We start from the raw sequence: 27,003 nt of genomic DNA, 5'->3' as shown, positions 1-27,003 counted from the left end.
TCATTAAAAAGAGTGGTCACAATAATACCTGTGGCTATTTTACTACTATCATAGCGGCCATAATAGCTATTCCCGTACTCCTAACACATACCGACATAGGCGCGCACCTCATTCGCGATTTTACATCGCAAATCAAACAACACCTCTAATGGTCAAATGTTCAAATGCTAGAACATTTAACGGGAGAGGGAGCTATTTACATTGTGACTACGTTTACGTGCCAGGGAACATTGCCGCCGTCCAGATAACAGTTAGGCAGCGCTGATAGCATCGTCCAAGTGATTTCGCTTCAGCACCTCACGTATATTCGTTAAACGCCGCTAATTCTCTCCGTGTCGGGACCGCGGAAAAAAGGCGCGGTTAATGAGCCGCTAAGAACCCCAAACACGGGTGGCACACACGCAAAGCATATGTCAACAACATAGCCAAAGGTCCTCTTCCGGACAGCAGCGATACGGCGTCAACAAACGGTGCGCGGGTAGTGTTTCGCAACCTCCGTCACTCATCGTCAGTGCTCGTTAGCGGCAGGCCGGGCAGCTGGTGGCCCGTTTCCATTAACTGCAGCCGGCGCCAAAGCTCCGTAATTAAAAAGCCGCGAGCCGGGGGCGGTGGCGGCAGCTCTCGCTGGAGGCGGCAGCGGTGGCGGCGGCGGCGGCGGCCGCGGCGGTGGCGGCGCCCCCAGAGCGTCTGTGCCGCGGCGTGGCCCACTCGGTATTGAGCGGCCGGCTGGGCGGAGGCGGTGGGGGCGGAGGGGCGGCGCGCGCTGCGCGGCCGGAGCACCCGGGACCGGAGCGCCGGCAGTCGCGCGACGGCCGCCGCCGGACCGACAGCTGCAGACATGGCCGCCCCCGGAGGCGGAGGCGGAGGCGGAGGCGCGGCCGGAGGCGGCGGCGCCGTGGCCAGGGGCGGCGGCACGCTGCTCTTCCTGCTGCTGCTGGCGCTGCGAACAGGTCAGCCACCCCTCAGCCTCAGTCCGTGTCGGCGAGTGTCAGTGGCCCTCTGTGGTCGTCAGCTGGTGCGCCCTGGCGCCTGCCGACCACGTCCCTAGATATCGCGCCGACGCAGCCAAAGGAGCCTCTCTAGTGTACTCACCTCTCGCGGATTCTTACACAAGCGCTAGAGCGTTCTTACTTTGCACTTTTAGGATGTCTGTGAATACTCTTTTCAGCCGTGTTATGGACTTGTGTGTGTTGTCATCTCAAATTTCCCTATACGTAATTCTTCTAGTGATCCTAAGTAACAGAGTAAAGTCAACAGAATTGTTAGAAATGTGGAATTCTCTATTCGGTACTTACATATCTCATACAAAACATCTCTCCATTTCGATAAGTGAACTGTCTTGGCCGATTCATCGTGAAGTTGCGTGTCTTGTCATCACGATTTACTTGTCCACTGTTGTCGTTATTGAGGAAATGAATGCTGCGGAAGATTATACTAACACGAAAACTGTTCGGGTTAGCTCTTTAGTCACGACGAACTTTGCTCAATACTTACAGTCGTTCGCTGAAATGGGATGTATCACATGTATCATTACCTCGCCACCAATATGTTTTCACAACTGTTATAGTTGTAGTGTAATAAAAGTTACGTGGGAGAGTCAAGCGAACGTCGAAATGTACATACTCAACCAACGTTCATTCGTGTTTACTTTACAATTTTTTAACTTTTCTAAATAATGTTTTCTTTTGCCATCAGTGAATTATTGTTTCTAAAACTCCATTTTCTTTCAATACGTTCTAGTTCTAGCGAGGAGAAGCAAAAAAGAGAGCTGTACTTACTTTGGTCTCACGAATTCTTCAAATTAATTTATTTCCGGGAATTGACTTCATTTTTTGCAACGATGTTTTTTTATTGCAAAATTGTATCATAGTATTATTTTGTCTCTATTCCTGTAGAGCTAGTAACACGGTACCTACCATTGTTAATTAAGTCAATTCGCCGTAACTGAAAATTGTATTGCCTGGTTGTGCTATTATGATTCGTAAGTGTTAATCTGTAACGTATAAGGATTTATTATTTAAGTTCTATGACAGCTGGATCATCGGCGCTAGAAGTGTATAACTAGCACTATTCTTTCTGTAAACTCATACATTTATAAAATGTACGGTTTCTAATACGTTTCTTTTTTTCTATAATTCGCGACCCACGAAAATTCCATATTTGGACAACTTAGATATCATAATATTAGTCCGTTTTTAGAGCGGTGGTATTACAACATGTCGTACTATAATACCAACTCATAATGCGATTCTGGATAATTAGCTGCAAAGACCTTACGTGAATCGAGTTACTAAAATATTTCAACAAGTGACCACAGTTACAACAATTAGAATATATGCTCATAGCGACCTATTCTGTGATGCATAGTGTCTATTATCGTCTGTATCCTAGTTTAGTCGGCATTAATGAAATTGTAGAAAAAATAATCCAGAAATGAGCTTTCTTAGACAGACATTTGAAAGAGATATGACATTTGCGCAAGTGTGTTAAAAGCGCTGGTATCTCGTTAGTGCCAGCGATTTTTAGGTTCCTACCCACACACACAAAAGTTTTACATCATCCACAAGAACGTTCATTATCACATCAGAGCATCTTGTACGATTCTGTAGTTACGAGCGTCGGCGATTTCTTGATATAGCAGTCGAATAGGCCGTGAGGACAGGTTGCAACTTGCTGTGGTATAAATCATATTCGTTACACACAGCATCCATATATTCTTTTACATTTTAACCGTAGTCCTCGCAACACACTTCTTAATGGCTGGAACCTTTTCTATAATAGCTACAGGTACGATAAGGAATGAATAGTTCTTTCACGCTCTTATTTTCTTGTTGTCTCCTCTTAATTTCTTTCTTTGCTCTCATGGGGTCGATAACTGAAAACAGTTCTATGGTACTCCACGCATGAAAATTGCCTTATATTATCGTGTTATTTCCATATCATTAAGCTTTATGAGTTATACGCTGTGGAAAAAATGTCAAGAAATTTTAATTTTTTTCTGCTTTTAAGCTTACGTGGGTTTCATTGTTAGTCTTTAGTTACTGTTGATTATGCGAATTTATGCGAATTTATTCTGCGTCAATTTCTTTTAGAAAGATATCTTCATCTGAAAAAATTATGTGAGAATTGGATCGTTACACATGATTTAGAGTTCTTTTTTTCAAAACATGTTTTGCTTTAGGAAGGATGTAACTGGGGCTAGAAGAAAAGGTATGTCAGCGTCTGACAGACTTTTAAATACGTCTAGGCTGCAGGCAGCGTGAAAGTGAATCTGAATTTGAAAACTGTAATTCTATGTTGACCTCCAGAAAGAAGGCTACTGTACTTCATATACAATTACAGCAAAATATAATAAAGGTACTTCAGCTATGACACGGCATTTCCACATATTGTTAGTAAACAGATACTTTTGTAAATTTTGGAATTTGTTTTGTCGACGACGGCCCACGACGATCAGAAAACCACTTCTCTAACCTCTACTGCGTCATCATCGCAACAACCGTCGAAGGCCATTCCGGAATGCGAATTATTGCTGGAACATATGGAGAAAACGCACGGCCGTATCACGTTCATTTGAGGTCGTCGACTGGATTATGCCCGCAGTATTTTAACTTAATTAAGTCAGGATGTGGCGCAGTGTGAAATAAAATCGTGGATGTGAAGTCAGACAGAAGTAACAAAGTTATATTCAAGGAGTCACGGTGCATCATTCCGTTGCGTTTCATAACTATTCACTGGTGAGGACTTCGTAGCCGCCGGTATTTACACTGCGACGAATATTACTCAGCGATTTGGTGCAGCAGCAGGGGAAACACAGAGAGCAGATCCCTTAGCGATAAAAGCCCTTCTGACCTCTATGTAATCTAAAACAAGCGCTTCTTCCTAAATTAATTCACCTCTCCACCGAATGCCCTGGAAAAGTGTGTAACGGCTTGTTAATTCTGCAATTTGGCCCCGATAACAACGCAATTTCGACCGGCTGCCGTGACGCCCTATGCTATATGACGTCAATTGCGTGCGGTTTTGGGGACGCCGTGGGGTCAACAGGCCGCATTCCCGGCTGTTGTCGGTTTTGTAGGCCATGGGATTGCTACGTCTTCTCATTCACGTAGCTCATAATTTGGTCCCAGGACGGTGAATGCATCCCCTCTCAGTCCTTCGGAACGAGGAACATCGCTCACAGTATCGGGGATTACACCCGAATCCTTTGCTAAGCTTCAGAGATGGGGGTAGCCAGTTGTGTGGAGATAAATTTCTCGTAGCTGCTTCACTCTCCAGCTATTGACATCAGTTCTTTCAGTTTGAATAGTACAACTGTTCTGTTTGACAATGGTGATCTACAGAATGTTAGGGATTTTCCATTACAAACTTCTAGGATTTGCAGAGGGAAGTGAGTACATAATATTTTGAGTGGGAACCCACGTGCAGAAAAGTGCCGTTTCCGTTCTACGACAGGTTTCAATGCAGATCCAGCAATGCATCCACTTCTGCTTGAGGAATTGAATAACGAGCGACGCAATACAGTTACTAGGTAACAATTCGAAAAGAAACATAATGAAACAATCGTTTATCACTTAAGCACATTTGTTCATATTAACACTAAAACATTATTCCAAAACAAAAAATAACCAAACATTCTGTACTTAGAGAACGTAATGATTGAGTGTTAATTCAAACAAACGTACTCAAATGCTAAATCGAAGTTTCATTGCGCTTCTTTTCGGATTGTCACCTAATAACTTTATTGAGTCACGCCTAATGAAGTTCCTCAGGCGGAAGTGAACGAGTTAAACATTTGAAATAAAACCGTCATAGAACGATTCCGGACGTGGGTTCGTATTCAATATATGTTACGTACTCACTCCCCTCTACAATTCGTAGAGTCAGTAACGTGATTTTCAGAGCACCTTGTATGTGATGAGAATTATTACAAAGTACATGACTGACTATATTCATATTATAACATACATTACGTTTGTAACACACTCCAACCACGAGTGGAACACTAAAAGAATGATTGCTTATAAATTTTAGCTTTCTTTACCGTTCCATCTCATTTCCGTTCTGGAAACGTGTTACTGGGACTTCTGACGTTGACTTAGGCGGAATATTTGACTTATTTCGCCTATTTTCTACGAGTCACAGACGCTGCCTCGTGTACATCTACGTCTACATACTGTGCAAGCCACTGTATAGTGCATGGCGGAGAGTAACTTGTACCACTATTAGTAATTTCCTGTATGTTCCTCTGTACGAGCCTTGATTTCTCTTACTTTCGTGGTCCTTAAGCGAAATGTACGTTGGCGGCACTAGAAAAGTTCTGCAGCGAGCTTATAATGTCGGGTCTGTAATGTTTGGGGAAATGAACGTCTTCTTCCCTCTGGGGATTCCCATTTGAGTTCTCGAAGTATCTCCGTAATACCTGCGTGCAGCACGCCTCTGAATTGCTTCTGTGTCGGCCTTTAATTCGACTTGGTTGGGATCCCAAACACTCGATCAGCATTCTAGAACGTATTACACTATTGTTCGATACGCGGTCTCTTTTGCAGATGAGCTACAGTTTTCTACAATTCTGACAATAACCCAAAGCGCACCAACTGCCTTTTCTTCTACCGTCCTCACGCGCTCGTTGCATTTCTCTCGCTTTGAAGCGTTACGCCTAGATATTTAATCGACGTGACTGTGCCGAGCAACACACTACTAATGCCTTATTCGAATATTATGTGGCTGAATTTTCTATTTATCTACATTAACTTTAGTTTAGAGCAAACTGCCATTCATCATACGAACCACAAATTTTGTCTAAATCATCCTGTATCTTCCTAAAGCCACTGAGCGAGGAGACCTCCTCGTATATCAACATCGTCTCTACAATTATATTGTAATCAATCTCTTCCACTCACAAACTCTTAGATTCATAGTAACCTGCATAGAACTTCGTCCAAGTGATCTATCCATTTCACATCCATACATCGATATATGGCGCTCACTTGACTCCACTCTGGGTTCATTAACGTTGTGGTGACCAATTTCAGCTTGATGGCTAGTGAAGCACACATATATAGTTTTTCCAACATTAATTTGTAGTTTCCTCTGTTGACAATCAATGCAGGCTCGAGTGAATATTGCTATAGTCGTTATCTTGTATCCGTGACATCTGCTAGCGGACAAAGATTACACGTATCGCTATATGTGATATCACTGATATGTGACGTATTCAATAATGGTCCTATGATGTTTTCTGAGGTGCGACTGGGATTTCTGGCATTGTAGTAGATGAGTCACCATGAAATAACTTTCCGAATGGCTAATTTCAGTAAATTTTTCCTCTTACTGGAAGTCCGTGTGGTACTTAGCAAACCGTCCTTCGTACTACTGACGTCGACTGGACACTAAAGTATTTCATTTTCCGTCTCATATCGTTTATTACCGTCCGATAACCTCTGTTCCGTTATAACCGCGGTAGGAATCTGTATTGTAATGTGAAATTTCATTCATGTCGAAACTGGTCATTTTTTATGTAATATGAGCAATTCCGGATGTGGATTATTACATGACGGTAAACTTCTCCTAGTTACTGAGGAACTACGAATAATTATTTCTGTTTGTATTATTTATTCCATTTATTTCGTGTGACATGATTTTAGCCAATTGGTAATCACGGTAACGGTGCAGCTGATGCGTACACTGTAATGGTGAAAGACAGGATAGTAACTTGAGACAATAGCCCAACTGCAGTTTGCGTATACTGTCCAAATAGCGACAGTTTCGTTACTGATTCGGTGGTCTGATACCTACGTGTGGCATTCCCCCAATGACAGTAATAAAAGACGCATCGAAAAATATGCTTATAAAATGACCCCTACCAGTAAATTCGCTTTTTGCTTCGTAATTCACGCAACCGTCCTCATACGAATGCTGCCGCACAGAGTTCATGGAAGTTTTATTTTGTTTGCACCTGAAATCATTATTTTCAAAAACAGAATAAAAATCATTTAGTTCAGGTATCGTAAAGAGACAAGAATCTAAAATATTGTGAATGCACTATTCTTGTGATATGACAGAATCATTAGGGAAGGGTGTTGTGCCTAGGAATTTTTCAGACTTTCACCTCTAGTTACAGCTGTAACAGAAGTTTAATACATTTTGTTACTCCATTTTGAAATGACAGCATCCACTTTATGTGTGCTGAAGTCTTTTTTCCGAATTTACAAAATTAACTCTGCAAAAGTAAGGGTTTGCAAATGTCAGTAATTGTTCTGAGGTGCAACATGGTCTTTACATAGTAACAAATATTCTGCTCAAACTCAAAAGGGTTACAAACGAGAAAATCTTGTCAACCCATTATTTAGCAGTTCATGTGTTAAAATATTTTTATTACCAATAATCAGTAAGTAATATTAAATTAATAGGAAGTATTATCAGAAAACCAATTACAAGTTAACAAACTTCTTGAGATAGAAGCTGCTGGCAACAAAGACAAATTTCCATTTTCCAGATAGGGAAATTGTTAAGACAATAAAAAATCTCAGTTCATTTGTATCACTTGATCAATGGTAGAGGCCCATCTTCCATTTCAATGGACTTTGGACTTGGTGTGGCGAAATTAAGCACACATTGTGCAACTGGGTTTAAAAATACTGACATTTTACTCATCATAAAATTCTGAAACAGAAGAACTAAAAGTTTCCTCCCAATAACTTAAATATATTATGCTGCAATGACATGTATGGAATTCATCGCATTTTCAAATGATGAAAAAACGCGACATTATCTTTCATAACAATAAAAACAATACAAAATTCCGGAAACTGTTTATGGCAGTTTGTAATGCGCATTTCTTCATGTGATTTTCAAATCACTCATTAGATAGTAACGTCTACTGGGAAACATCATGTGTCCAAAGGTACACTATCCTCTAGGTACAACAACATCCCCCAATGAACTTGGGAATGTCATCTTTCTCTTGAAACGTTTTTGCATATTTCCTATTGCCCCTGTTGCAGCGTCGGGCATAGTAGAACAAACTACTGTAGGTCGGCCTAGTGACAAGAACATTCCGTTTATAATGACCGTCCTTACCTGTTGCCCTTTGGAAAAGACATGTGCCAACAGCACTTTTCTATCGGCAGACAGCCACTAACCTGTACAGTCTGATATTTCATGGCGTTCATTTCACAAACTTATAGCAGCTGTGGCAATATTGGCTAAAATTGCAATAAATAGAATGTCTTGGGCCTTTTCCTTTGTCTAGTCTGTCGTTAGGTACTCCATTCGTCATAAGCAAGTTTTTACGGCAGTGCAATCATTACAATGAAGACTTTCAAACTTTACATCAACATTTATCCACGTCAAGCCGACACACTGCGTGTGGCAGAGGGTACATACCCCCACTACTTTCATTTACCCCATCCCGTTATCTCAGCAAATGGTAATAGATGAGAATGAGTTTCGGCCAGCGTACGCAAAGGGACCAGTTTCTCTCCTGTTACCGGTATCGTCCTATCTCCGGGGATATAATATACGTACTCGACTCTTTTGGATTTCCGTAATTTAACTGTAAACCTCTTTTCGACGCGCAACCGTTCGTTTGCCTACTGGAATTGGGATATCATCCCCACGACGTAGTGACGATTTCTAAGCGTACCGGCAGCGAACACGAAGCTTAGGCTATTCTGTGCTAAGTAATGTGGTAAGTGTCCCAGACAGACGAGTAGCAGTGGGCAACACGTCGGACGAGGATTTTCTCAACAAGGTCACAGCTAACAACTAATGAACGGGTACCAACGTACTGCGTTGAACTTTATTGGTGATTGGAGGACATCATAGTAGATCTCGTGGCAGATAACGTTGAAGCTGGATGAGACAGTTCGCAGATGATGCTGTTGTTTTTGGGGAATGTGCCACTCCATAAAAAAGTAGCGAAATGCAGCAAGACTTGTAGAAGTTGACGATAAACGAACGGACTGGAACTTGACCCTCAACATGAACAAATGTAATGTATCTCATATAAATAAATGGAAGTACCAATTTTCGTTTGGCCGTAAGATTTAAAACAGCCATAGGCGTTAGAATACACTAACATTTTCTTCTTGCCAGCAACGTATTGGATGTGGAACGGAGTTCCTTCTTCAACCAATGAAGGATATGCCGTTTGTGCACCTTTATTGTGTGTACAACTCCGACCGATAGTTACCTTGTGCGATAGTGTTTGTGCAGTATTCACAGTAATGGAGCTGATAGACTAAATGTGGCCCAGAGCCAACACGTAACCTCGTCCCATCATAGCCCACCAAAAGTTGACTTACAGCTAAAAGTCACCGTTTATCTTTCATACGGCCAACAACACGATTAAATTGACTCATTGCTACAAGTAAGAATGGATTTTAATTTTTAATTGTTGACTGGGTGCTTCAACAAAGAGCCGGTTCATCACTACCGTATCTCAGCGTTCACTGGATTTTTAGATTGTGCTCTTCAATGGTATCAGTTCACTGCTCGTGTATGCTAACTTACACCTTTCGTTTATTTGTCTATTCAAGATGCACGTAGTTCCGGCACACGTAAGACCAACAGCCACGCCTGAGGTTGGACAGTAATCGGTGACTTCGGGTTACGAGGTAATAACGCTACCTAGAGAGTCGAAGTCACCAGGTCTTCGCTCGTTTCAGGCTAATTACTGCGCACAGAGTTACTTCCGACAACACTCCTCCACCTCCACACCACCACCCCGCGGTTCCAGCCCGCCACACCCAGGTCGTATTGAAACGTGTAACAGACGTCGCCCAAATGGAGACAGAGACACAGAACGCGATTACATTATTATTTATGACCGGCGGGCTCTGTGTCATGCACGTAATGTCGATTTCTGCTTTTGACTCTTATCTGCAGTGGAATATTTATTTTTCTGCACTATTGTTGTCAACTATTGTAGCCAATTTACTTTAGTTAATTCTGTCATATGGTCGTCGACAGATGGTTGAGACTTTTACTCTTAAAGATGCATTTGTGCTGGGGGTCTGCAACAGTCTGTGTGATGTTCTTCGTCCTTCACAATATCGTGAAGCAGCTGTTACTAACCTTCATAAAACAAAGAGCAATATTTATCATTTTGGAACGTAAAGATAATACAAATTGTCGTTAGAATAAACGATAGGCAGCGAATAGTTCGTTGACTCGCATTTCAGCGAAACAGCTTGTAATAGTCTAATTCAGTCAGTAGTCTATATAGTTAAACGTCACAACAAGTAAGCAGGTTTGTCGGCATAAATATTCACTATTATTGCGCTACTAAACATCACCGGAAAGAAATAATTAGAAACTGTGATTTTCTTTTCTTTCTCTCTTTTATCCTGCTGATTGCCTTAGGTCGGGAGTGTGATGTGATGACGAAAACATATTCCTTCACTACTTCCGTCATTTATTACCATTAGATCAGCTGTTGAACGACACAGATTCTACAGACAGGTAAGACAAACGGAAAACATCTCCACATGAGTGACATGCTAAATTTGAAGATTTAATCACAGATTGACTTGCATAGTTTGTTTGCAGGATGAAAGCTAAATACAGCCTCTCAATGTGGTGCGCAACGCCAATTTTTATAGTCTCGCGTCTGCCACGAGAATTTTTGAGGAACAGAATGTTTTAGTTACAGTAATACTATAATTACAATATTAATTACTACAAAAGTAAGCATTTTTAGGTACCTGAGAACTAGGTTCACAAATATATGGTACTGGTTATTTAAATCTTATTAAACTTTGGAAAAGAAAATTCTTGTTGAATATTGCTTCCTCCTTGTTCTTTGCATCTGCATAAATTTGACTATCTCCCCGCCTCGCGGAGTGGTCGCGCGGTTTGAGGCGTCATGTCACGGACTGCGCGGTCCCTCCCGCCGGGGGTTAAAGTCCTCCCTCGGGCATGGGTGTGTGTGTTGTTCTTAGCAGACGTTAGTTTAAGTAGTGTGTAAGTCTAGGGACCGATGAGCTAAGCAGTTTGGACCCCTAGGAATTCACACACATTTGAACATTTTGAACTATCTCCCTGCAGGCTGAAATGTCCTTTTGTTCGTAGTGCAAAATTTCTCATATATTCTTCACAAATGGTTGCTGTTCCGAGTGTGTGACACCTTCTTGTATTATTTCAGACTTCATATAGCCCTAACATTCTAAACCCTTTTACATATATTCTTCATTTTGCTGTTATGTTATGACGCAATCTTGATTTCAACGTGTTGTTCGTCCTTAAAGAAAGCCCTACAGTAGATTTCCGAAACCAATTAGCAACTTTGACGCATGATTTACCACTTTACATTTTCACGATGATCTTAATTTCGTAATGATATGCAAGAGTTGCTCTATCGTTCTTTTTCTGTTTCGTTTTTATAAATAATTCGTCGATCACAGAATAACGACTGCTGTTATCTGAGGCTGTTAACTTTCATTACTTTACACTAAGTTTAATATATTTTTAACATTCAAATTTTTTACAACCTGAATAACGACATTAGAAAAATATCGGTTTCCTGTACATACGAAACTTAAGCTTCCCATTCTTCTTTGTTGTCGTCGTGTCTAAGAAGAGCATATGACTATACAGCACTGTAAATTTAATAATCGGATATTGCGTGCTAAACATTTCAGCCACAACACAGATTTCGTCTTAGCAGTATTTTGTAATTGACGCATCTTTTTTTTCTTTCTAGTATATTATTTAATGCGTAATGTTCGATTTTTCTTTCTTAAACTTTTGTACTATGTTCCTAGATGATGTTCCAGGAAGCCAGTTGCTCAGTCCTGGATCATTTCTTTTAAAAATTACACTTTCCTACGTAGTATAAGATAATTAAATATTAGGCTTATTCTAGCATTTATAATAACGATATTACTTCTCACACAATTATTTTGTTACTCCTGAGACGTTTTTCTATTATCTCAATGGTTTCATTCAATGGGATGTTTAGCGTTAAAAGAAGGCGAGAGTTGACGTCAGTCGTAATGGCATAATCGGCAAAATACTTTTTTATAATATTAGATAGGAAACAATTCCTGTTGTTCTACAAAATTATATCTGTTTGGTCACAAAACGGTTTTCGGCTTCTTAGGCCATCTTCAGGTGACAACTGAATGACACAAAGACAGATATAATGATGTGACTTACACAGGACGTTTTTACACAGAAGATATCATGGAGGTGAAATACGGGTTTTCATGACGTCACAGATATGAAGTCGACGACCCACCATGTTCCTTGCACCAAAAATTAGCTTCTTACAGAAGTGTTCTCATGAAATATGCTCGGGTCATTTACGAGGATGCTAATCATTCTGATCGTATTCTAAAGTGTAAACGAGTCACATTTCATTCGAGAATTGACTCTTTCAACCGATATTTTGTTTCATATTCACGATTTTTAATTGTGTTGTTAACTTTTATTGTTGTGGTTTTATTTCTGTCATTTGACGTAAGATTCACTGTCAGTACAAATTGAAAGACTCTGTTCTCAGCATTTTCAGGACGAAGGCGTGGATTGCACATTACTTTCGTCAGCGTTAACGAAATGAAAGTTACCTTAACAAGATCAAATGTGTTTTACTACTGAATCAAATATGATTTGAGACCAGAGAAACGTGTGACAGTGCCTTCCTGTAACAGTATTATTCACAACAGCATTGTAACATTTTACATTTAAAACAACTGTTGCGTGCACACCACAGAAATTAACCAGAAGAAGCAGTCCTAAATAGTAGTCGTCTAATATTTAGGGGTATCTAAAATGGCGGCGCAGTCATCATTGCAATGTACCTCATATGTATGTAGCGCTATCTCCCATTATTATATTTCCGAGGAAGATACAAAAAATATCTTCTGTGTAAATAATATCTTTGTAAATTGCACTTCGTTGTATCTGCGTCATTCCGTTGTCTCCTGAAGCTGCCCTAAGAAGCCGGATGCTTGTTCGTGACTAAATGAAAATAATATCGCAAAACATCAGGCTTGTTTTCTATTTACCACTGTAATCATGTTCTGCACAGCATGGAAGATATTCAGTTAATTGTAATATTGTATGTTGTGTGAGCGGTCACACGTGTGTGTTCTCTCAGCTGGAACGGGTCATAACAATTTTGAAAAAGACATGATGTAGACTGATATTTGCGTGGAATATTAAAAGAAAATCAAAGAGTCCTCCGGCGACATGAGTGTGCCTTTAGTTAAAGATAATTTTTAGTGAATGAAGGGTGGAAAATTGAAGCATTCCAACAAAGTTAATTAAACAATATTTTATGAAGTTACAGCGTAATGGTGTAGGTTATGTAGTGTTGGCAGAAGAGCCAACACCGTGTTACTAGAGGAGGCCGAAATGCATGCGTTTTAGCTCGCGCAGGCTGGCTTGAGGAGGGAAGAACTATAATGACGTGAGGTCTCGAACATGACAAGGAATTAGAATTCAGAAAGCGGACGTAAATAGTTTGATACTTAACTCTAATCCATTAACGATGAACGTCGGTCTTGAGGGCACATGAGTCACAACATTATCTGTTAAGAAGACATATGGTAACTGAATATGGCGCCTTGCTAGGTCGTAGCAAATGACGTAGCTGAAGGCTGTGCTAAACTGTCGTCTCTGCAAATGAGAGCGGATGTAAACAGTGAACCCTCGCTAGCAAAGTCGGCTGTACATTTGGGGGGAGTGCTAGTGAGTCTCTCTAGACTAGACCTGCCGTGTGGCGGCGCTCGGTCTGCAATCACTGATAGTGGCGACACGCGGGTCCGACGTATGCTAACGGACCGCGGCCGATTTTCAAGGCTACCACCTACCAAGTGTGGTGTCTGGCGGTGACACCACAGGTTAACGCCAGAAACATGAGTTATTAAAATCTTTATTATCCTCAATAGTGACGGATATTGAAGGGAAATTAACATTTTAAAATAAATATAGTATTTTGTTCAATAACAAAATTTATTTAATGATAACAGTTTGTAAAAAGGAGTTATTTTATTTTCAATGTGTTCGATATTATTATTTCTGTCTGTTATGCTGTCTGGATGAATGATGGGATGAATGGTGCTTGCATATGAAGTAGGAGTCATTGATATTGTGAATTACTAAGTGTAAGTGTACGTGGGAATCTGATTGAGAAGCCTTGATGAGTAACATACAGGGGGAAAAACGCTAATTGTAAGACACACTAGATTTCAATATTGTAGAAACAGATAACGTACTTGATACACAAAAAGATGGGGTAAAATGGTTTTTATTTCCTTCTTCGAAATGTGCAATTATATATTTCATCTAAACTGATTTCGGAACGGGGGTTGGACCAATGAGCGAGATTACTACATTGTACGAAAGGTGATTGGCTAGACTGCGTTATCCGACCATCCACAGAAGAGATATTTCACGCGCTCTGGTACTGGCACAGTTATTTAGCGCGAATACTGTACAGTATCTTGAAAATGGGGACGGCAGTGACCTAAGTAGTGTTTTAATTCTACTTCAAATTAGTCATAAGTTGTCGACCTCTTGCGACGAAAGGTCACTTAACACACAGCTCTAAGCGTTTTCGTTACAATTTCGTAGTAGTGGTTCTGTGAAGGATGTGAATTATTAAAAGAAGTTTACGATCAGTATTCCATGATGTCAACGAATATTTCGAATTTTTGTGAAAATTGAAACTTTCACGGAAAGTGTAGATTTCGCATGGTGTGCTGACCTGTCCTAACGTGAACTTTGACGCTCAAAAAGTGGTGATATGCACAGTATTTGAGGGAGAATTCAAAACTATTACACATAGTATTTTTCATAAATTGTTTATTAACTGACGAAAAGATCGTTTCTTTTAATATTAAGTCTAAGTTAAGGCCTTTTGTCAGGCTACTAGAGACAGAGAAATTATGCTAAGTGTTTAAGGACTGGACAAACTACGCTAATTTTAGACCATTCATTACTGGAACTTCATGCAAGGGCGGGCTTGGTAGCAAATCTTTGTCTATATAGTCTGGCAAAATGGACTCGCTTCCACAGTATAATACTGTTTAAAAATGTATGCATCCTGTTGACGTTTAGATTTTTTTTTTTTTAATCTGAGGAACATTTCCCACCTCTGTGGGCGAGCGGTTATAGGCCATTCAGTCCGGAACCGCGCTGCTCCTACGGTCACAGGTTCGTCTCTTGCCTCCGGCATGGATGTGTGTGATGTTCTTAGGTTGGTTAGATTTAAGTAGTTCTATGTCTAGGGGACTGATGACCTCAGATGTTAAGTCCCATAGTGGTTAGAGTCATTTGAACCATTTTGAGGAACATTATACGTCGCTTCTTGACAGACTATGTTTCTGAAGAATGCTTTAAGGTATTTTTCGTGCTGGTAGGAAGGCTACTGTCACCGTTTCCGAATAGGAATATTTGTGGAGCTGTTTCCAGAATCGGCATTTACCTAATAACGATTTGCATTAGTTGGTACCGAGGTATTACAATTTATTTAATTTGTTGTTGGGAGGACACTGTTTCAGTTAAAAGCATGTAACCTCATTGTGGGTAGCTGTCTATGTTTGATAACGTGTTGTAGTGTGCACCTGCCTAACGCAAAGAAAAATCTGTGACTTGCAGCTTTCAGTTTACTCGTAAGTAACACCAGCTAGCGTGCTAGCGATTCTATAACATACGATATGGTTTTCGTTAGAGTGAGGAGTAGACCCCGAAACTGGCATTAAAATGTGCATAACCGGAAGTTATTTCACAATATCAGCAAATGTCTGTCCGCATGCAGTGCTTAATTTGCAGCAATTTTTTACTTTTGAGCGCGCATTCTACTCCAGACCTTCAGCTTCTTTTTTTTCCGTATCACAATATATTGCTTACAAGTACGAAGGCTCTATATTCGGACGGCAAGCCAATCCACAGTACATGACAGGGGTACTTCGTATCTCTATTAGCAGTTGTTTGCGCTATTCCTTCCCCCTGCTGAGCGTGCGAAAAGTGGCTCTATAATTGCCCTTTACGCAATATAATCTCTTGTATCTTATTCTCATCATCCCTACACGAGATGAACACTTACATACCCGATGATCCTACTGCATTTCTTGAACGTTCCACGTTCTATCCTGTTATGTACGTACTTGGGATTTTATTAGTCGTTCGCAGCTCGTGGTCTCGTTCTCGTTTCCCGAGCACGGGGTCCCAGGTTCGATTTCCGACGGGGTGAGAGATTTTTCACATGTGTATAGATGACTGAGTGTTAGTGTTGTCCTCTTCATCATTCATGAAAGTGGTGAGGCTGAACTGAACAAGGGTTGGGAATCTGTATGGGCGCTGATAACCGCGCAGTTGAGCGCCGAACAAATCAAACCATAATTTTATTAGTCGAATAAACTTTCTGAATCAACCACATCCATGCTCGCTCTCCGATTCTTACTGGCGAGAAAAGACGTTCCTTCTTTTAGCTTGGATATATCACTAGTATCATATTTGGATTTTCACTCAACACTGTCTAGCACTCTTCTGATACTTTTACCCGTTTCGTGGTATCTAATATTCTTCATACTGTCGTGTCCGTTTAATATTTCTCTAACTGTATCCTTAATGACTGATTTGGTTATGTAATATACTATTCCGACCTAGGTATTCCCAACATTTAGAAAAACGTTGGCTTACAATTTCCATGTTTCGTGAAATTTCAGATCATAGTCGCGTCGTAGTTCCAAATTTCTCGAAATGAAAATGGCATCGCTTCGTTCTACCCCTGCCACTCACATGTTCACCAACCGACATATTAGTACTCAGACGTTGATGACAATGCAGCTCTTAGCACCCTAAAAGCCGAACCAAAATTAGTCAGAAAGCACGAAATAATTACATCGCTGCCACAGAATATCCTGCTGTTACCAACGGGAATATATTGTAATAATAATAAACAGTATCGTCTGCGAGAAGCAGACCGGTGCACGAGTTTTATTGCTGTGGTACTACGTAATATACCGAATTGGACAAATCAAACAATGGAAAATCAAGGATGGAATGTAACGTTATTGTGAAAAGGTGAAAAGGAAAGCTACCACTCACCACAGAGGAGGTGCTGAGTCGCAGACAGGCACAACGAAAAGACTGTCACAAATGTAGCTTTCAGCCAGTAAGGCCTTCGTCGTCAGAATTAGACGGTACACACACACATACACACTCAATCAAAAGCAACTCTAACCCGACGGCAGTCATATGTGTGTGAACTGAAGAAACAAATGTTAAAATCATTCTCAAAGAGGGGATACTATAATGTAATGTGCATTTGACATGTAAAGCCGATCTTCCTCAATTTAAAGTTAGTTGGGGACTAGGACGAAATAATGTGCATTCGTGGAATCTGCACTGTTCAGACAGATCATGTATAAGAAAAATTCCTGTGTGTGGCAATGGATGACCCGAATTTTCATTTTGGAACGATACGACTGTTAAATGGGTGACTAAAAAGAGCACGCTCTTTTGATAGGACATGTCCTTACCTAAACAGAGTTCCGTTTAGTGATGTATTGTCTCCTTTCTTCAGAACGGCCAATCAGATTTCACTGTCGTATATATGACTAAAGGTAGTAGTATGTATCCTATTGAGGAGAATAAAACTGAGTAACTTTTCCATAGAGATATACCAAAGTGTAAGGCGATAACTGTCGTGTGCTGAGCAATTCATAATATAGCGAAATTTGTGTGGAACTTTGAATGAAGTCTCGTTGCTGATATACTCAAATTTTTCGTTGAATCGACAATTCTATCTTCAGGCAAGAAACAAGATCCACTTTCTAATAAAATAATTCCAGTCTATAGATACCGATAGAATGTAATACCAGAATCCGCAAAGTCGACGCACTTTATACTGATATTGAAAAGAGCACACACAGATGTATCTTGAGCATAGGTGTAAAATATTTGATAATCTAGATTTAGGCATTGTCGCTTTAATTCGTTGTAAAAATTCTCCCCCCCCCCACTATTATTATTCATAATGAAAACATATAGCCAATAAATTTTCGTAGACAGTTTGTATCTACAACTGTTATCTGGCTATTCTTGGTTTTATGGCAAAGAAATGGCAGCCGCTGTCTGTCCACCTGCTTATTTTCTCGGACAAAATGCAGCCCAAAACATATCTGTCGCCTCCGTTCGTGAGGGTCTAGATCTGTCCAGCATTGCATCTCACAATAACGTAAGATGCTGAATCACTCCGTGCAGTCTTCCAAGAAAAAAAAAATGGCTCTGAGCACTATGGAACTTAACATCTGAGGTCATCAGTCCCCTACAATTTAGAACTACTTAAACCTAACTAACCTAAGGACATCACACATCGATGCCCGAGGCAGGATTCGAACCTGCGACCGTAGCGGTCGCGCGGATCCCGACTGAAACGCCTAGAACCACTCGGTCGCAGCGACCGACCCAATCTTCCAACAGACATCTTAACAACCAATCCTACACTACCATGTTTTCTTTTTCCTGCTTATCAATAAAATACGAATAATTTGCTCAAAATGTTGACACGGAGGGCCATCATACAAATGCAGTTCTCACCAGCAGCTGCATGTCAGTTGTACGAGAAAGATGTGGAAACCTAAAATTAAAGTAACTGTTTAGTGGTAAACAGCCGCGTGAGATTTACACCTCACAGAGTACACGAATGGTCCGTCATCTGTCGTTCTTACGTTCCTGCAGTTAAAACTGTTTGAAATAAGGCGTTTATTACTTCTCCAGTTCTTCCGATGGACTACATTTCGTGATCGCTGCAGGTGTCGGCTATACGAATAAAAGTACCTAAACGATTGAAACAACAAGGAAAAAAGATACGTATGATGTCGTACCTGACGAAATAATCGACTTACTGTCCTACGACAACCCTCCCTTCTCCACACACAACCGCCATTTTTTAGCTTGCTGAGTGACATGTCAACGCGATAAGTGCTACTTTCATATTTGTTCGTACAATCACTGTACTATCTCATAAAGCGAACAACAAGAGCTTTAGCATCTTTGTTAGTACAGGTCAGGATCGCATTATTATTTTTTTGGTTTGTTAGAAAACACACACTAACCTATTGGACGAGTTTCATGAGCTGTAACGGATGCGAGGAAACGGAATTGAATTCAGGAGTTTATTTCACAACATTAAATAAATAAGCCCATGTTGTTAATTGCATTAAAATAGGTGTTTCTAGATTTCGAGACTATTCTGAGTACTTCATCTTAAGTGTATGTCTGTCTTACACAGAGACATACAAACGGCTTCTGCCAGATTCAAATATGTACATTATCTCTGTGATTTAACTAAATTTCCATCGAAGTCAATATATATATTATTCGCTCGATTCCTGCATTGTGGATCTTCGTATGATTTCAACAAAAAGTGGTTCCAGATTCTGGTATCACGTAGTTTGCGTACGTAAAATGTAGTCATTTGAATATCCGGGGACTGCATCGACACATCAGTTTCACAAGATTAGCTTTCAATGCAATGCAGTCAGTTGTTCCAGAAATAAGGAAACGACTCGGCTAAAATATTATTACAGTGTTCCCGGCTCTTCCGCTGTTTACTAGGTTGGTAATTCGTTACCGTTGACCGTAGCCTGTAATGTGATACTGTATTGTACGGTACATGAAATTTATTATCTTCCTTGTTAAAAATATTTGCCTGTTTCTTATGAATATGTCACTACTTCTGAGCGGAACTGTAATTCTCGGTTGTGATAGATATATCGAGGATTTTTCTGAATGGACTGCCATTTCCGAGGGGGTAGTTGAGTGGGGCCTGAGGGTAAAGTTCGTGGAAAACGTTTACAATCCTAAAACTTAAATACGTGCTACTGATGTTCCACAATAATATTTATTTAATAATTCCATATGCTTTTAACGAACATCAGTACATACTGTGTAAGTTCTTAATACGTCTATGTTCCTCCAGTTTCCCACGGAATATTCCATAAATGCTTGCGATCATTATTATCAGAGATTTTCCGGTGTTTTACTTTAACATATCGTGATTTCAGATGTGGTGGCAAGGGTGAGACTTGAAAGCTCTGGTTATATTGCAGCGAGTGAAATAAAATACGTGGTGACATGAATTACGGATCATAGGAAGATACTAACGAGGTATGTAATATGTTACCCACGTCCTTCTCATCATCCGTCACGATGACGTAACAAAGATTCATTCTACGAACCGTTACAACAGCAGCAAGCAACGGAAACGCTGCGTACAGCGTAGGCGCACTTTTACCGAGAATTGCTTTCTTGTAATGTTTTGCTATTAATATTGATATAAAACCACAGTTCATCCCAGATAAACTATTTGGATAGAATGCTATTTGAGAATTAAGTTTCTTGATTATGAATAACCTGTCGGACTTAAGCAGCACGTATTTTCGTGCGCTTGAGCTCATGTTAGCCGATTCTTCGGTCGTTTCTTGGCAGGACAACTTCACATATGTAAAACACGATATTGTTGATGTTTTACGCTAGAGCACACACAGTATACGGCCTTCCATTTAATCGCTTAAGCTTGTTTTAGGAAGTAAAGAAAAACGTGTAACGTAGATTTCTGCGTAGAGGTGCTAAAAATGTTGTACTTCTCACGCATCACATTGAGGTGTAAAGCATCTCTTTAAAAAGAAATGTTTCAGTTGAAGCTTTAAGTAACTATGTGTAGATCCAGGCTTAGCAACTGAACTATGACGCTTTCCCCAAGCGTTCATAGACGTCTAGGCAAAAATTGTACTTCAGTTAGTCACAGGCCAGAGTACAATACACTGTCATTGAGCACTGTGACTCTTCGTTGCCATACTTGACTCATCACGGAGGAGGGAGGTTCAAATTTCGCACGATGCGGTTGGGAATATTTACGTTTTCAGTGGTTTCCCATTGCCAATGGAAGCCAATACCGTGACAGGTTCGTTGAGGAGAATGTGTCCTCTTTCCTTCTCCAGCACTGCACTGTTCGAGCAAGTGCTTCATCTCTAACAACACTGACAGGAAACTATCTATTACTCTTCCGTTCCTTCTGTTCATCTACATCTACATTTATACTCCGCAAGCCACCCAACGGTGTGTGAAACGTGTAACTTTATGAGGCAGTGATAGGCGACAGCAGATGAAAGTAAGGGTCCCCACTGAAAATCCCCCGTCGCTATCTGGAGAATATTGGTACAGTGTTTGTTAATACATCCATGAACAGTTAGACGTTGCTTCAAAAGATAGGGTTAAAGCCTGAACAGATAGCCTGTTCCTAAGTCTTTAATTGACGAACGTGAACATACTCCTATACGAAATTATTACCGTTTACTCGTATTAACAGGACGGCGTCATTACCCAGCCTTGACAGAACAGAGTGTGTCAAATATCGTGGCTTTAAGTAAAAAAAATCTTCACCTTCAGAGATTTTTGATTTACGTACTCTTATTACATGGATAGATACTAATTGAAAGAAACAAATGTTTGTCAGGTATGTTTTCTGTATTTACTGTACGAAAATTTATGTACGTCTTTTGCATATCATGTATAATTACACTGTTCCTTGAACAAAAAGGGTGTTTGCTGAGGTTATGGACTGTCTTATGAATGCGTCTATAACTGAATGCGATATCCACTGGATTCGTAATCTTCAAACTACACACAAATGTAACATAACACATATTTTCGCGACAGGTCAAATGACTGAAGTAACACTACTATTATTCATTGTTAATATTTTTGTTATTGTGACTGTTAGCCTTTGAAAACACTTAAATGCCGCTGATAATAACACATTAAATGAACGACAATTTCGTATGTACATACCGTCAAATGAGAGAATTACTTGGTAATTTCTGTGTTTTACGAAACACCAGTCATTATCACTACTAAATATTCAAATAGTTTTAGAGCGCAGTTTCACCCAAGTCCGGTGATTTGAATACTTACTGAGCCAAACATTTCTGTAGTTTCCAATGGTACATTGTTGCACTACAAACACGTCCAACATTCTGAATTAGTTACACTTCTATTGTTCTTCCTTTGAATACACTCCCATAACATGAAAAAAAAATCCTTAGCTAACAGGTTTGATCAGATTTCCATAGCTAACAGATTTGACCAGTCTACTACCGTAAACTGGGAACATCTATCGGAAATCTGTGGCGACTGACAAGGAATATCTTCCACTTTTTTAATTTTATGTTCGTTATTAATATTTATAGGAAACAGTTCAGATAAACGCACGCCTCGCCAGTACTGCCGTCCTATCGTACCCTTCTCACAAGGGAAGTAAGTGGTCTGAAACTCAACCGCACGAAAGTGTGCTTAGAGCATAAGTCACTCATCCCAATAACGGTGGTGCGAACCATTCGCATGCGAAACTGCCTATCTTATCGAGCGACATTTAAATGATCACCATTTAAAGGTCTAGGAGAGGAACCTTGGTAGTACGACGAAACTAAATATTGCTAGGCCTATAACAGACCAACGTCATGTTGCAGACTGCGAAGTATTGCCAACGTCTTGATGTATGCTTACGGAATACAAGCCTATGACTCAGTAGTCTTGCAAAAAGCAAAACGTAGATTATGACACTGACATTCCAATATCGTCGTTAGAAAATGTAATTAATGCGGCGTTTGATAGTGAACTGCTTGAATGCAGAAATGATTCTGCATTTGAGAAAGTGAATCCAGTTGGATGTGCATATTACTGTGTTCCACACAGCTCTGACTTGTTCATTGATATACCACACCTGTACTTGGAAGACTGAATAGCCACGCAGCAGAATAATATCAGTAAAAAACGTCTTTGTCTAGACAACGTAATTATTTTAAGCAGAGGGAAATATAGCAATGAGTGACGTCATTAAAATTTGCCTCTTTTTTTCTGTTTCTTCACGTTACTAAAGTTTCTCTCTTAGATCTTGAATACGTAATCATTCTAATCTCTGTTGGTAGGACGTCCAGTTTTGCGTGCGAATGTCTCGTACCTCCGTTTCTGGGACGAACGATTTTTATTCCAAGTGCATCTTCGTACGGTTCCGCTCATTCTAGGACTCGTACTTGTCTTTTCAGTGGATGCAACAACTCTTTCCTTTTTTACGTGTTTCATTCCCACCGGTAGCTGAGTGGTCAGCGTGACGGAATGTCAATCCTAAGGTCCCGGGTTCGATTCCCGGCTGGGTCGGAGATTTTCTCCGCTCATGGACTGGGTGTTGTGTTGTGCTAATCATCATCATTTCATCCCCATCGACGCGCAAGTCGCCGAAGTGGCGTCAAATCGAAAGACCTGCACCAGGCGAGCGGTCTACCCGACGGGGGGCCTTAGCCACACGACATTTTATTTCATTTTCATTTCGTACCCATCACAACAGAGCGAGCTATTTTAGAGTTTCATTGTTTCCAGTCTGATACTAGCAAGCTAGAAGACGGAATATCTAGGTCCCAAATTGATATATTAGTTGCAGATTGCTCCCGAATTGACCGTACTGCCCCGTCTCCAGAACATGAGCAAGGACGTTTTATAACGAAATTACAAACTTCGAAATTTTTAAGCTCAGTCTTTTGGGAAAAGTGAACCTACACGACACATATATATATATGTGCAATAGAGACATATGTAACTGTAAAACATTTCGCCGCGCGGGATTAGCCGAGAGGTCTCAGGTGCTGCAGTCATGGACTATGCGGCTGGTCCCGGGGGAGGTTCGAGTCCTCCTTTGGGCATGGGTGTGTATGTCTGTCCTTAGGATGAATTAGGTTAAGTAGTGTGTAAGCTTAGGGACTGATGACCTTAGCAGTTAAGTCCCATAAGATTTCACACATTTTTTAAATTTTTTTTTTCTTTTTTTTTTTTTTTTTTTTTTTTTTTTTTTTTTTTTTTTTTTTTTTTGTAAATCATTTCCGGGATTCCGAGACAGTTACCACGCTCTGTTCCGTGTATATTTTTCTTAGCAGAGTCAGCTACCTATGGTATAACCTATCTCGGTATGACGCTATTTTAACTCATGCCGCACTTGAAACTGATATCAGGAAACACTTCTCCAAAATTTCATTTCTGTCTTAACCAGTCGTTTACCTCACACGGTATTCTCCATCACTATTAAGTTTAAAAATTTACGGTAAGCAGTTACCTCGCTTGAAAATGCGGAGGGATATTTCGTGTAATCAGAGAAAATGAATTCGAAGTTTACGTCTAACTCGCAGAATAGTAAACGAAACGCGAACAATGTCAAAACGGAAACCTTGTTTGTTGACCCATCGAAGAGATGTTCGGGTGGCCACTGCTTCAGATAATGTTCTAATCTCGAGCTGCGGCGGAAATTGGCAGATTACCCGGTCCAGCTAATTATTTTCGCTACGCAACGTGGTAAATGAGGCACCGCCCCCAGTTATCGCTGTTCCCTCTGATTGCACGACTCCGGGGTGCGCCAGATTTATGGCGCGCTTTTTTTCGATAACGTAATTAGTCCCGCAATAATTATTCGTGCTAGTTAATCACCTCTTGGCGGACAATAACGTCGTCCATCTTGCGGCATGCGGTTGTGGCCAGCTGTTGGGTATCGGGAATCATTTCCACGTCACCGATTTCTGCTCCCAGAGGGTCCCAACTAGTTCTTGTTTGTTTTATCCTACAATGAACAAAATTTCGTTAAAAATATTATCATGCATATTAAAAATGCTTCGTTCTTGTCTCCGTACTTTTTATTTCAAAAAGACTTTGGGAAACAGCTCATACAACCAAGAATTATTTTCGTAGCACATGAGGCAAGATAAACGAGAAGTTGTTTCATATACCTATACAAAATACGAGTACATCGAAATTCTTTTAAATCGGTTTTACTGCACTTTTAAGCTTTTCTATAACATAATCAGATTAAAGAACCATCTTGATAATGAAAGCAAACGGAAATTATCATTAAATACCGTTTTTTTGCAAAACATACTGAGAAATAAGTTTATAGGCTCGATTGCTCTAATAATGAATCGGAGTGAAACGTAGCTACCAACATTCAGTTGTTTTGTGTTGTGTTCCGCCCTTTCTTAGTGAGGAACGCCACCGGTCACAGATACTTTTAACAAAGATTATTTTCAATACTATAACAGGTATCTTACTATTACGTACATCTTCAGATGGCCAACGTTTCCGATTACATTTAATGTTTTTGTAAGTAGCATGTCGTCCGCTCCTGCTCTGGACAAGAATATTTTAATGTTTCGCGCCACCTTATAAATGTTGTTTCAACGCCAAAAATTGCTAATGTGCCTGCATTTCATAAGAGATCAAGCGAAACGCTTAAATATGTTCCACTGGACGGCCATTTGTCTTGCTGTGGTCGTTATGCATTTTCACGACGGCACTGAAAAGGGTGTGGTGCAAAAACCACACGTATTCTAAATAAATCGCTGTTGACACACAAACACTTCATGATATTCTGCATGTCAGTTTCAGCCTCAGACATTTGTTTTACATTCCATGTTTTCGTTCACATTGCAAAGTGCGTCCATTAGGCCATTCATTTTCAGCTAAACAAAGATCTAAGTTAAGTAGAAAAAAGGTGTGGAGCTGCAACGTGTTATTAACAGAAAGGTGGTTTTCTCTGAGTGAATTTATTGTTTGAGTACTGTAGGACAAATCGTTTAAAGGAAATTTTCATTCCTCTAATAACATTTGCGATTCGATGAAGGTACTAAGTTAAAAATGTGTTCAGATTTGTTGGTTGTCTTGTGGCCAGATATTGACCTATTAACAATGACAACTTCTTCCGCTTCAAACTATGTTCGGTTAAATGTGGGGTAAGAGGTAAGTCACGCTGGATACCGCAGTATATAGTTGACCATACTGCCTTAGTCGTATCAGCAAGCCATCGATAATAGTCACGGTGGAGAGAGGATGTTACAATGACGGCGGGCCGTTGCACAGTTTTGGCAGAATAGTTATCGTATTCATTGTTTGAAACGCAGAATGGCGCCGGTATCCAATACAAACGGTTAAATCTGTGGAGATCTCCCCGTCTATTTAAAATGACGTAGGATATCCTGTGCTAGATAGTTAACTGTTTACCAAAGTTGCTGCTGAAAGGGACAACAGAGCCCCCAGAGCCATCGTGCGCTTATTGAAGGAGATTTTTGCAAACGTTACATCCGTGCTCTTGCTGCTGTTCTGACATCAGTCAAATTACGAACTCTGCTGCAACTCGATATATGCTTAAATGTTCGGTTACAATCTCAGCGCAAGGACCGTAATCGAGATTCTGACCTCTTCTGACGCTTTTAACACTTTGGTTAAGGCAAATACTATTTCAGTTGAGTAATTAATAAAATAAGTACTTACCAACAGGCACAATCAGTTCAGGAAATCTACTCTCTACTGTTGTCACCAAGAAGGTTGAAATTACACTATCAGCTATCACAATCGGCATCCAAAGTCCTACTGCAACACACCTAATTTCGAAGCAGGTGTTTCTCCTTGTGTCAAATTTTACTTTTCGCAATACTTTGTTAATATTTGCTACTATTTGTCAACCGGGGTTGATAATGCAACTCCGCAAGACGTGATAACGGGCGTAAGGGAATGGAACGTTAGGCTGTGAGGTTGCCTGTAGTACGAAGTCCTTACGGACAGCGGTCAGCGTCGGATAGTATATGAAAAAGGCCATGACCTTTTCAGAGGTTATATTTCAATACCCAATTTACAGACACTTAGGGAAAACTAAAATATGTATGATTGCGCAAGGGTTTGAACCGACGTCCTCATGAATGCGAGTTCAGGGCAATGGGTGCAGCGAGGACGCCTCTGGAGAGCTCAGTCCTACAGATTAGTCCATCTTCCGTAATTAGAATTAGAGCACAGCCACTACTATAGAAAACAGATGGTATATTCCTACATCTGACGAAAATCAAATCTTCCTGTGTAGTTCTCGATTTTTTTCTACGAGGCACAATATATCCAAAAAGTATTCTCTTGTGTTAGTGGATGGTCATTATATCCTCTTTCAGTATATTTCTTCAGAAC

At 40.3% G+C, this 27,003-nt stretch overlaps 1 protein-coding gene across 1 annotated transcript in view; it reads left to right on the top strand.

The window, feature by feature from the left end:
* The first annotated feature begins 838 nt into the window (after positions 1-838).
* The window catches only part of LOC124613274 (zwei Ig domain protein zig-8-like), a 433,383-nt gene continuing 407,218 nt past the window's right edge, over positions 839-27,003 (top strand). Inside the window, exon 1 of the mRNA XM_047141967.1 lies at positions 839-950. Within this exon, the coding sequence (XP_046997923.1) occupies positions 839-950 (112 nt within the window). The remainder of the gene's footprint in view (positions 951-27,003) is intronic.

Source organism: Schistocerca americana, chromosome 4, assembly GCF_021461395.2.
Source record: "Schistocerca americana isolate TAMUIC-IGC-003095 chromosome 4, iqSchAmer2.1, whole genome shotgun sequence".
In the NCBI taxonomy this organism is placed as follows: Eukaryota; Metazoa; Arthropoda; class Insecta; order Orthoptera; family Acrididae; genus Schistocerca; species Schistocerca americana.
This window is presented reverse-complemented; position numbering and strand designations above follow the sequence as displayed.